The following is a 12,762-nucleotide window of genomic DNA, read 5'->3' as shown; positions in this document are numbered from 1 at the left end:
AAACGGGAATCTTTTCGGACACAAGGAGTTTGTACTTCTCGACTTGATCTCGATTTCGCCTCACACGAATCTGCTTCCACGGTCACCAAATTAACACACTTTGCACAAATACACTACTTTCAAACTGGACTGATTGCTTTGGATGGTCATTACACAACAAATTCCTTTTTCTCCCATCAATTTGAAACTCACCACTCTATTCTCCTTCCATCGGTCTCCTAGCCAATCATAAGTATTCTCTACACATCATCTCTCTACTTTCCTTTCTTAAGAAAAATAGTATTGTATACAAAATTTCTTTCTTGACAATATCTAGGAGATATTAAAATTATTTTTATTTACACTCTAAAAAAACCCTCGATCCTAAACTAAACCAAAATGTTTATGATCGTTTCTTTCTAGGAAACCATTTAGAAAGCACTGTCCATTGTTCAACATTACTTTCTAAACAAACGTTGTAGTCCGTTCTGTTGAAATTTATAAAATGTTCGTAGAAACTTTACCACTAAAGTTTTACTTTTCCGCGAAACCCTTCTTACGGCTAAATTATTTTATTTACAAAATTTGACCATATACAGGGTCATGAAAACTTACGGTCTCGTGGTCTTTGACATAAAAGTATTTTTAAAATTCTCTCCATAAAAAGTATTTAACAGTATATACATTGTAAATCTCAAATCATGATGTCCAAAGTTTATACATTGTAAATATGTCTTGGTTTGTTTATTTCTAATGCATCTTGATTGTAAATTTAGTATAATTCTAATAATGAAATATTAAAATATATCTTAAGTAATTTTTAACTCATAGTTAACTTATAGTCAAATAAAACCTTATAATTAAGTTTAAGCCACAAAATGTGTTCATATGTTTGTTAAACAAAATAGTCCCAAATGTTAAATTGTAAAAAAAATCGCAACTGAAATCGCAACAGATATAGGATTAGATAGATCTTTCTCTACATTTGTTCTTGGTAAAATTCCATTTTTTTCCTCTCTGGAAGCATCTAGCGTTGTGAACAGTGGTGTCATGGCAAAATTAGCAGTGCGGGAACGCAGTGCCGGAACGCACTGCTAATTTTTGTTTACAAAACCTAAATTCTCTATTATTTTTTTCTTTTCTTAACCAGTGCGGGAACGGCGTTCCCACGCGTTCCCACACCATGACACCACTGGTTGTGAAGACTTAAGATATTGTCATATCGTACTAAAATCGACAAACATATTGTACATATATCTAATATAGTAAACTTTTTCGAGAATTTGTCGCAGTTTGAAGATCTGGTTAATAGTTGCATGTCTATGTATGTTTTATGTTTTATAATATCTTGTATGCTGTATTTAAGAGAGTTATTCTGCGGTAATTATTGCATTTTTGTTGATTCCTCTATTTGCGTAACGGACATATTAAATCTAAGCTCTATTCCTCAGGCATTTGCTCGTCAGACCAAATTTCACAACTAGTGTTTGAATTACAATGCCGCTTTGCTTTCCACCGTGTTTAAATAACTCTACTGGGATACCATCGCTGTCTGGGGATTTGTGATTTTTAAGTTTTTTTTTATAGATATTTGCCCTGCTACCGAAGGGGGCTCTATGTTGTTAGTAGGTTCCTCCTACTGTGTAATAGGTCCTGCGATTTTTTCTAATAATATTTATTTGGTGATAGAACTTTCTTGTTTCTCCTTGCATGGCTTTTTAGCCGATTGATTTAATATGTAGTTTTCTGATTTTCGTTTGTTTTTCGGTGTATCGGTTTCTCCTCTCTCCTTAAGTTTTTGTACCTATTGTGCTTTTCATTCTTGTTCTTGTCCTGCATGCCTCGTTCTTTTCATCTGTTATTTTTTTGCAATCTTGATCGAATCAGTTGTTTCTCTCTTGGCGCGGATTATTTCCAACGTACTTTCGGCTGCTAATTTCAAAGCCTTCTTGCATTTGTTCCACATTTGTGTGCTTGACTGGTTGATTGTCCAAGTTTTTATTATTAACAATGTTTAGGGCGTTTCCATTTGGTGGTATCTAGGTTGCTTTATGGATATTCTTATGATTAAAACATGTGTTTCTCACAATAATGTCTTTGACATTTGCCATTTGCCGTTGCCATTTACCAAGTCTAAACCCATTGTTATTAGTAATATTATGAAGTCTGTGTTTACCTGTGAAAGATGTGTTGGTAACATATCTCTTTTCCTATTTTGGCATTCGTGCCCCTGAGATATATTCAAGACCTGCTATGAACCTGTTCGAGACTTATTCAAGACCTACTTAAAACCTGTTCAAGATCTATCTGTCTTATTCTCAAGACCTGTTCAAGATCTCCTCAGGACCTGTTCGAAATTATTTAACGCAAGAACAGGCAACATTGTCGTAAAATTCCTAAAGACTGGAATTAAAAGTATCTTTGTTTTTGAAGAATAGTGTGAGTTTGGGTTGTTGAAAATGTGAATCCAGATTCCTGTGACCATTTTTCGAAATCTAAAAGATATCCTGAGCGAGATATGAGTACTTGATTAAGTTCTTGCTTGTACGCGAAATTTGAATTGAAGTTTTAAATTTCGTAGGGAATTATTTATAGCGATATTGAATAAATGTGGAACTTGAATTACCATTCTTCTTTTTAACCTAACATTAATCTTTATATACTCATTAGTATTACTGAAACCTTATTATTTTTCAGAGATCTTGTAGGTAAGGACAAGCATATGAATGAATTTACGCTCCATAGATTTTTAAGAAGACAAAAAATTGTCTTACATGGATATGATGAACGAAATTTTAAGTTAATTCCAAAGGTAAGAACGTTTAACAACAATAATTTGATAATTTAAAAATCTTCTATTTGCCTTTATAATTTTTTATGAACTATTATGTAGCCCAGTGTTTCCCAAACTTATCTAAAGCGCGACCCCTTTTTGTTAAAAAAATTGTTCACGACCCCCTACTCATCACCCAAACCAAAATAGCGACAAAAATAGCGTGCCTAATTTACAACTGATGGTTTCTCAAATTTTATTTTACTTTACTGTTTAAATTCAAACTAAATACATTTAAAAAATTCAACAATTATTTTAATAATTGCGATCTGTCCCACTAGTACACTAGTAGTACTTCTGCCAGACTAGCATTTACAATAAAAATAAATAATAAAAAGTCGACTGCACATTGTACACCGCAACATCTTTGTGTCTACATCGCAATACTTTTCCATGATATTCGCGAAGGCTCTACTCCTTACTTCGCTACTAGATGGCACTCTGGAACGTTCTCGTAGCCTCGTTTTGGCTTTATATAAGCGGCGATGTGCAATGAGACCTCAGTTCGAAACAGCACGTTGTGGCGAATGCAGCGGTATTAAGTAATGAGTAAATATTTTGCGACTTACGTATTCCCGTTTACGTATTTACGTCTACGATAAATTACAAATCATGGATAAGTTTTTCAAAAGAAGTGCAGAACCATCTGCGTCTGAAAGTGGCAGTAATAAAAAGAAAAACAGACTTTACAGTGATAAATATCTTAAATATGGTTTTACCATTATTTCCAATAAACCACAATGTGTTATTTGTGGAGAAGTATTGTCAAACGAAAGCATGAAGCCATCAAAGTTACTTCGACATTTAAATAGCAAACATCCAGATAAAAAAGACAAACCCGTAGAATTCTTTGAAAGAAAGCTGAACGTCCTTCACAAACAGCAAGATACTTTTCAATTGGCAACCACTACTAACGAAAAAGCATTATTAGCAAGTTATAAAGTTGCTTATCGCGTTGCCAAAACTAGTAATCCGCACACAATTGCTGAAAATCTGATTTTGCCAGCAGCTGTTGAAATGGTACATATAATGATTGGTGAAAAAGAGTCTGCAAAGTTAGAAACAATACCTCTGTCAAATAATACTATCCAAAGAAGAATTAGTGATATGGCAGAAGATATTCAAGCGCAAGTTGTGGAAAATCTTAATAAATGCACGTACTTCTCTCTTCAAATGGACGTATCCACGGATATATCTAACTGTGCCCAATTTATTACGTTTGTAAGATATGATACACATAATGGCATTCAAGAAGATATTTTATTTTGTTCCCCATTGGAGACCAATACCACTGGAAAATGTTTATTCGACAGTTTTGTGAAACGCACAAGTAAATATGTTATTGACTGGGGAAAATGTATTGCTATATGCACAGATGGCGCTAAAGCTATGACAGGACATCAATCTGGTCTTGTCGTCAGATTACAAGAAATAATGCCTAATGCCACATGGAGACATTGTTTTTTACATCGAGAAGCTCTGGCGTCAAAAGCTTTACCTCCTGAAATGGACTGTGTTATGAACTCCATCATTAAAGTTGTAAATTCCATTAAAGGAAAAGCTTTACAGACCCGTATTTTTCGAAAAATCTGCGAAGACATGGGTGCTATATTTCAAAATCTTCTTTATCACACCGAAGTAAGGTGGCTTTCAAGGGGCAACGTCTTAAAAAGAGTATTTGACTTAAGAGCAGAGCTTTTAATGTATTTGAAAGATGAGAAGTCTCCATATGAAAATCAATTTTCCGTTCCTATTTGGCTTTTAAAACTAGGTTTCCTTGCTGATATATTCGAACAATTAAATATTTTGAACAGTAATTTGTAAGGTCGCGACATTAATATAATTACAGCCACAGATAAAATTAAGGGGTTTATAAGAAAAATCGATTTATGGTCAACTTCACTTGGCAAAAAGCAGCTCGATTCATTCCAGTGCGTTCAGGAAATTATAGAAAATGTATGTTACAGTGCTACAAATTTTGAACAAGTTTATGCGGGCATGCAAGTTACTTTGCTTAATTTAAAACAACAGCTCTGTGATTATTTCCCCGAAGAAATTCAAAACAGTTACGACAGTTGCAGATGGACACTGAATCCGTTTTTAGCCGATTCCTTTCAACATGCTGAAATACCAATAAACATGAAAGAACAACTTATTGAAATATCAAGTGATGAAATGTTGAAGCTCCAATTTTTTTCCCAGAACCCGGACGAATTTTGGTCCAAAAAGATGCAGGAATACCCTCAGTTGGCGAATGAAGCTGTAAAATGTTTGGTTCCATTTGTAACATCATATTTATGTGAGTTAAGTTTTTCGTCTATGACTGCCATTAAAACAAAAGTGAGAAATCGTCTCGTACTTGAAAACGATATAATTGTGTGTGTCTCAAATACACAGCCTAGATTTGAAAGACTAGTTTAAAAAAAACAGGCGCATGGGTCTCATTAACATTGTAATATTTGACTTTATCTTTTTGTTTTACTTTTAAGGACTTTTTAAGGACTTTTAATATTTAGTTTTATGTTTCGTTTGATAATTAATTGTTAATTTTTATTTACGGCTTTATTAAAATAAAAATACATGATTTAACAAAGTAGTGTTTTTGTCTTATTTTGGAAATTTCCGGGGACCCCCCTAGTACCTCATTGCGACCCCCCAGGGGGTCGCGACCCACACTTTGGGAAACACTGATGTAGCCTATTAGCATTGTCACCTGGAACGATGCAGTTTATTTATATCCGAGAAACTGGTAAAATCTTAAGCCGAGATGAGAAGAATGAAAATAGATATTTTGATGATAAACGAAATAAGATGACCTGGTTCAGGAAAACAAAAAACAACAGATGGATGTATCTATTATTTAGGAGAAACCTACAATATCAATATGGAACTACTATATTTGGTTTAAGAGCTAGCAACGTTTTCGAGAAATCATTTTAAGACGGCTGATTCTTCCATATATTGTTCCCTATGCTTCCTGGAACACCGTATCAGCCATCTGGCTGCTGATACAGGTTGCGCTCATTACTGCGCAGCACACCTGTACAGGTAAGTACAAAATCAGGGTGATTGATTAGTGTGATAAAGCTTAGTAATTCCGCTATAGTAATAGATAGCAATAAAAGTTAATAACAAAACTTGTCGCCAACTTTAAGCTTCATATTACAAAATTAGTTAGAATGTTACAGGGTGTTCGATATCATAGTGGCAGACCAAACTTTTGCTTTTTTAAATAGAACACCCCATATTTTATTTTATATTCGAAATTTTCTTAACTTCCTCATCACAAAAATATAAAGGTTTCTTATGTTATATAGGGTATTTACAAAGTTATAAGTTCAGCTCCCTGTATAAATAAAAATAAGCACAACAGCAATGGTTTATTGGTGCCATATTTTTTTGCTGATAGTCAAAATTTATAAAAATGGTTGATATTGCTAATTTTCTTTATATCGAATACAGGGTGAGTCAAAACGCAACTACATTATTTTCACAGTAATTTTAAATAGAACACCATAGTTAATAACTTGCTCTGAAAAATGAAAATATCTCGAAAACTGACAAATTTAGGCATAAGGAATATTATACAAAAATTAAAGTACGGTAATGATATTTTTCGATAGTAATATAAAATACAGGGTGTTCCATTTCAAATTTCTAAGAAAATAATGTATGTACTTGGGTTTTGACTCACCCTGTATTCGATATAAGGAAAATTAGCAATATCAACAATTTTTAAAAATTTTCACATCCAACAAAAAAATATGGCATCAATAAACCATAGCTGTTGTGCTTTTTTTATTTATACAGGGAGCTGAACTTGTTACGATTTTCATAAAAAATTGGTTATAACTTTGTAAAAGCCCTATCGATGGCTTAGTGTGAAAACCTCGTATCTCATTTTACAGAAAATTTGACAGGTTATACTTTAAACTGAATTTCTGCATACTCTATCTTAAAAACAAGCATTTAACTTTACGTATTTTGATTCTGAACACATCTAGATCATTACACATAAATTTTTTCACATATATTTTAAATTAGAGTATGCAGAAATTAAGTTTAAAGTCACTCCTGTAAAATTTTCTGTAAAATGAGATACGAGGTTTTCACACTAAGCCATCGCTATATAACATAACAAACCTTTATATTTTTGTGATGGGGAAGTTAAGAGGATTTCGAATATAAAATAAAATATAGGGTGTTCCATTAAAAAAAAACATAAGTTTGGTCTGCCAATATAATATCGAACACCCTGTAACAATATATAATTATTAACTTTTATTGCTATCTATTACTATAGCGGATCTACTGAGCTTTATCACATCAATCACCCTGTATATTGAATTTAAATTATTTTAGGACGAAAAATTTTTTTGTCATTACTTTTTAACCCACAGAAATGTCTGGCAATTACAGTTCATGTTTCTAATAATGTTTAAAAAGTAATGACAAAAAATTTTTTCGTCTTACAATAATTTTAAATTCGATTTGTTTACCTGTACAAGTGTGCTGCGCAGTAATGAACGCAACCCAGTAGCCAGATGGCCGGTACTGTGTTCGAGGAAGCATAGGGAACAATATATATGAAAGAATCAGCCGTCTTAAAATGATTTTTTTCCGACGTTGCTCTCTTGGCCCAATTGGTATATGACAAAGTTGCGCAGTTAGTCACGTACTTAATCCCTCTTCTAAATGATAGAGATAGAGTAGTAGCAGTGTTGCAATTACGAACAACTCATAGAAACCTTAATATTATTCTGGCCTATGCATTAAGTGACAAGTCAGAGCAAGAAATAGAAATATTAACATAGATGAAATAATGTGACTGACAAAAAGCGGCGATATAACAATGATCCTGGGTGACTTTAATGCCAAAATTGGTCGTGGAGCTGACGGAAATATACTTGTACAATTCTGCGTAGAGAACAACATTTTAATAGCTAACAAATTCTTCAAACAACATCCTAGAAACCTATACACTTGGAAATCACCTGCAGTTAGAGAATATAAATATTATAATTGTTAGGAATCAAATTGACTTCATTTTGCTCGACCACAGCTTTTAAAAGTACATAAAGTCTATTAAAATACACCCTCAAAATAAGTTATAATGGATTTTAGAGTAAAAAGAGATCTTAAAGTTAAAAAGGAAAAAAGTGACCCGAAAAATATACATCTCACAACTGAATAACCATGAAAGAAATAGAAAAGAAATAAGTATTAAGGTTGAGAAAGAAATAGAAATAATACTTATAGAGAACTTAGTATAGATATACTTTGAAGTAACATGGATTGCTCTACAAACGAAAATAACAAAGATAAAAGAAGAAGATATCGAGTTCAAGAAAATCAACAGAAAACAAGAATGGATAACGTAAGAAATCATGAACATAAGACGAAAACACAAAAAAAACCCAATAGAAAACAAACGAATCAATAAAATCGTTAGAAAAAAGAGAAGCAGAGAAGCTAAAGAAAATTGGCCAAAATGGAGAGATGGAAAGAATACATTCAGACACCTAATTGCATACAAATGAAAGTAAAAGCTAAATGACAAAAAAATAAATGAAAGTATGGTGTGGAGACATGGACCTTAATAAACAATGTCTCAATAGATTGGAAACATTTGAAATGTGGGCATATCGAAGAATGCTGAGAATCTCCTGGACAGACAGAATAACCAATTAGGAAGTACATACTAACAAGAATACAGAACAGCAGGGAGATACTGGATTCCATCAAAATAAGAAAACTACAATATTTGGGTCATATAACACGTGGTGACAGATATGAACTCCTCACATTAATAATGCAGGGAAAGATTCAAGGAAGGCGCAGCATAGGTAGCAGAAAAATGTCCTGGCTGAGAAACCTCAGAGAATGGTTTTGATGCAGCCAAACTGAACTCTTTCTGGCTGTAGTGTCAAAAGTTATAATAGAAATGATGATTGCCAACCTTCGTCGCGGAGATGGCACGTAAATAAGAAGAAAGTAAAAGTCTAGATTTAATAACTGAACTATTTAATAAAGTATACGACATAAGTCAAAATTCATAATATTACCAAGAAAACCCAACTCCCCACAATGCAATAACTATCGAATATTAAGCTTGATGTCTCATGTCCTTCAAACTTTCCTCATAATCATCCATACACGAATTTACAAGAAGTCTTTCAAGAAGTGAAGCTCTTTACCCGTGTTGAGTTGGCACCCCCCACTTGCAAAAATTAAAAAACAAATAGCGGTGATTTATGAGCTATTTTTGAGTTTTCATTTTCCGCAAATTAAAAATTTTGAGCTCGTTACACTGAGCAGGAATTTAATATTTTAGTGGGGCTGGGGGCTGAGTCAGCCCCACCACTAGTTAAAAATAGGGATATTGAATCAATCTTTGCGGCAGAATTACGAGCTATTTATGAGCTCTCGAAGTGATATAGATTAGATTTTTGAGCTCATCCCCTTCACCCTCAAATAACCTTTTAATTGATTTAACTTAAGAGAAACATGCTGATAAAAATTAAAATATATCGTATCGCGGATATAATTCGTATAGCTTATACAGGGTGTTTGGTAAAGAATGGGCCATAGCTTAACCTCAGGTTCCTGAGGTTAAAATAGGCCGATTTAAGCTAACTTACCTTAGTACAAAGTTTATAATAACCGAGATACAGGGTGTCAAAGTTAAACTTTTTTTTTTATTTATTATTGAATATTTCCTGACAGGTATGAGATAACAACATGAAATTTGGTATGTGGGGGTTTTTTGGGTCAAGAAAACTAAATTCCCTACCAAAAATGATGTATTGCCCAGAGGGCGCCACATACGCCTTTCAGCACTCATTTATTTCGTTCAATTTTTTTTATCCCTCACTCTGTATAATTTTGACATTAAAATTTTTATTCTCCTATTAGTCTTACTTAAAAAGGTACACTTTTTTCATCTCCCTAAACTCAACCGTTTTCGAGATAAACGCATTTTAATTCTGCGATACACCATCATTTTTAGCATAATAAAATATCATTGAATATAATAAATAGTTCCACCCGAAAAATAACTTAAAACCATAATAATTGTGCCAGTTCTCAAATTTATGTCATTGCATCGCAAATTCCATTTGAAGAAATTTGCGATACATTTTTGGATAATTTTATGGTTTTAAGTTATTTTTCGGGTGTAACTACAATGATATTATGCTAAAAATGATGGTGTATCGCAGATTTAAAATGCGTTTATCTCGAAAACAGTTGAGTTTAGGGAGATAAAAGAAGTATACCATTTTTAAGTAAAACTAATAGGTGAATAAAAATTTTAATGTCAAAATTATACAGAGTGAGGGATAAAAAAAATTGAACGTAATAAATGAGTGCCGAAAGGCGTATGCGGCGCCCTCTGGGCAATACATCATTTTTGGTAGGGAATTTAGTTTTCTCGACCCAGAAAACCCCCACATACCAAATTTCATGTTGTTAATTCATACCTGTCAGGAAATATTCAATAATAAATAAAAAAAAGTTTAACTTTGACACCCTGTATATCGGTTATTATAAACTTTGTACTAAGGTAAGTTAGCTTAAATCGGCCTATTTTAACCTCAGGAACCTGAGGTTAAACTATGGCCCATTCTTTACCAAACACCCTGTATATTCTAAGAATAAACTTCTTAATCACGCGCATTTCTATTGTTGAGCTACAACCCCTTCGCAAGAAAACCACCCCATCTTCCCGGCTTAAGAGAGGTGTTCTTAAAATAAATTAAATTAATTATTTGGCGACTACATATCGTTTAGTAATTTATGAGCTCGCAAAATAAGCGCATTTCAAATTATTGAATTGCAATTTTCTTTCTATAGCGCAGTCACTGAAGGTAAAAATCAGCTATGACCCTCGATTTCGGTGAACCTCAATTCATTTTCAAAAAAATTGATGAGTGGATAGAGGATACCTCAAGAAACAAGAGTAACATGGTGCCAACTTGCGCTTTTATCCTGGGGTAGATGTCACCCCTTCTTGGGGGTGAAAATTACTTTAATTAAAATAATCAAACAAATCGTTAGAGCGACAAATTCTAAGCAAAATTTGTTATACAAAATTATTAAAATAAATCAATACTTTTTGAGTTATTAAAAATCAAATATTTTAATTCTCGTGAACAAAAACTGTAAGGTTTTACAAAAAAAGTTTTCAAAATATGCATTCTAAATTGGTCAAAATATTTAAGGTCATTACTTATGCTGAAGTAAAGAAAGTGTTTAGAAATTACTAAAAATTTTTAATTTTTCTGGAAATGGCGTATATTTTATTTTTCACTTTCTCCTAAAAAATTCTAAAGGGTCGTTTATTTTCATTGTAATTTTTTTAAATTTGATGATATCAACTTCGTCCGTAGCTCACTTATTAAGTATTGCTGAGTACTTTGACAAGCGTATATTATAGTTATTAAGGTACCAAGGATATTATAAGGATAATAACGCTTGAGGTAAATGGTATATATACCGACGGCCTTTGGCCCGAGAGATATACGTTGACCGAAAGCGTTATTATCTATAATACCCGTGGTTCCTTCAACGTTTAATGTCCGACTAAATTATTCTTTATATGCAAAAATTTTTAATGAATTTTGAATTACTTAGTTTTCAACTAAGAACATTTACCAGCAATATTCGTAACGTAATTGTGGTAACCAGTTTTACTTAGGTTGTTATTTATCAACTTGACAGTATTTAACCAGTTATTTAAATTTAATGCCATAGGGCGTTATTTTTCAAAATATCATACTTAACTGACTTCGAAATCAAGTCATTATTTGTCAAATAATATACCCGTCGGACATTAAATATATTTTAGAAAATGCATCGTTTTCCCGTTAATTAGGCTTGAATAATTAGATTTGAGTACTCGCCGAAAAAAAAAATACATTCAATTACCTATAACTCACTTTGAATTATTAATAAAAGCTTCAATTTTGGTATTGATAAGTTTTTTGTAAAAATTTACAGTTTTTGCGTGATTTATGAAAAACCCCTTTAAAGCGGCATTTTTTTTTTGACGAAAAATTAAAATATTTGATCTTTAATAACTCAGAAAGTATTGATTTATTTTAGTAACTTCTATAACAAATTTTGCTTATAATTTGTCCTATCGATTTTTGAAGTCATTTTTAATAAAATAATTTTCACCCCCCGAGAAGGGGTGGTATCCACCCTCAGGGTAAAGGCGTAAGGTAGCACCATGTCACCTTTATTTCTTGAAGTATCATCTAACCACTCACCAATTTTCGTGAAAATCGATGAAGGTTCACCGAAATTGAAGGTAATAGTTTATTTTTATTTTCAGTGACTGCACTATGCAAAAGAAATTGCAATTTAATGATCTAAATGTGCGTATTTTGGGAGTTCATAAAATATTAAACGGTGGTATGTAGTCGCCAAATAATTAATTTCATTCATTTTAATTACAACACTCTCAAAAACAGGGAAGATGGGGTGGTTTTCTTGCGAAGGGGTTGTAGCTCAATAATCGAAATGCGCGTCATTTAAGAGTTTATTCTTACACTATATAAGCTATATGAATTGTATCCGCGATACGATATAATTTAATTTTTCTCAGCATGTTTCTCTTAAGTTAAATCAATTAAAGGGTTGTTTGGGGGTGAAAGGGATGAGCTCATGAGCTCAAAAAACTAAACTATATCACTTCGAGAGCTCATAAATAGCTCGTAATTCTGCCGCAAAGATCGATTCAATATCCCTATTTTTAAGTAGTGGGGTGTAGCCCCCCCCACTAAAATATTAAATTCCTGCTCAGTGTAACGAGCTCGAAATTTTAATTTGAGGAATAGCTCATAAATAGCTCATAAATAGCTCATAAATCAGGGCTATTTGTTTTTAATTTTTGCAAGTGTGGGGGGGGGCAGCTCAACACGGGTAAGCTCTTTTTGCATTGTATT

General features: G+C 32.8%; 1 protein-coding gene across 1 annotated transcript in view; it reads left to right on the top strand.

Annotated features, from left to right (window-relative positions):
- LOC114337384 (protein tyrosine phosphatase domain-containing protein 1-like) overlaps positions 1 to 12,762 on the top strand; it is a 229,024-nt gene that overhangs the window by 193,982 nt on the left and 22,280 nt on the right. Inside the window, exon 6 of the mRNA XM_050663166.1 lies at positions 2,677 to 2,791. Within this exon, the coding sequence (XP_050519123.1) occupies positions 2,677 to 2,791 (115 nt within the window). The remainder of the gene's footprint in view (positions 1 to 2,676; positions 2,792 to 12,762) is intronic.

This window comes from Diabrotica virgifera, chromosome 10 (assembly GCF_917563875.1).
Source record: "Diabrotica virgifera virgifera chromosome 10, PGI_DIABVI_V3a".
Classification (NCBI taxonomy): Eukaryota; Metazoa; Arthropoda; class Insecta; order Coleoptera; family Chrysomelidae; genus Diabrotica; species Diabrotica virgifera.
This window is presented reverse-complemented; position numbering and strand designations above follow the sequence as displayed.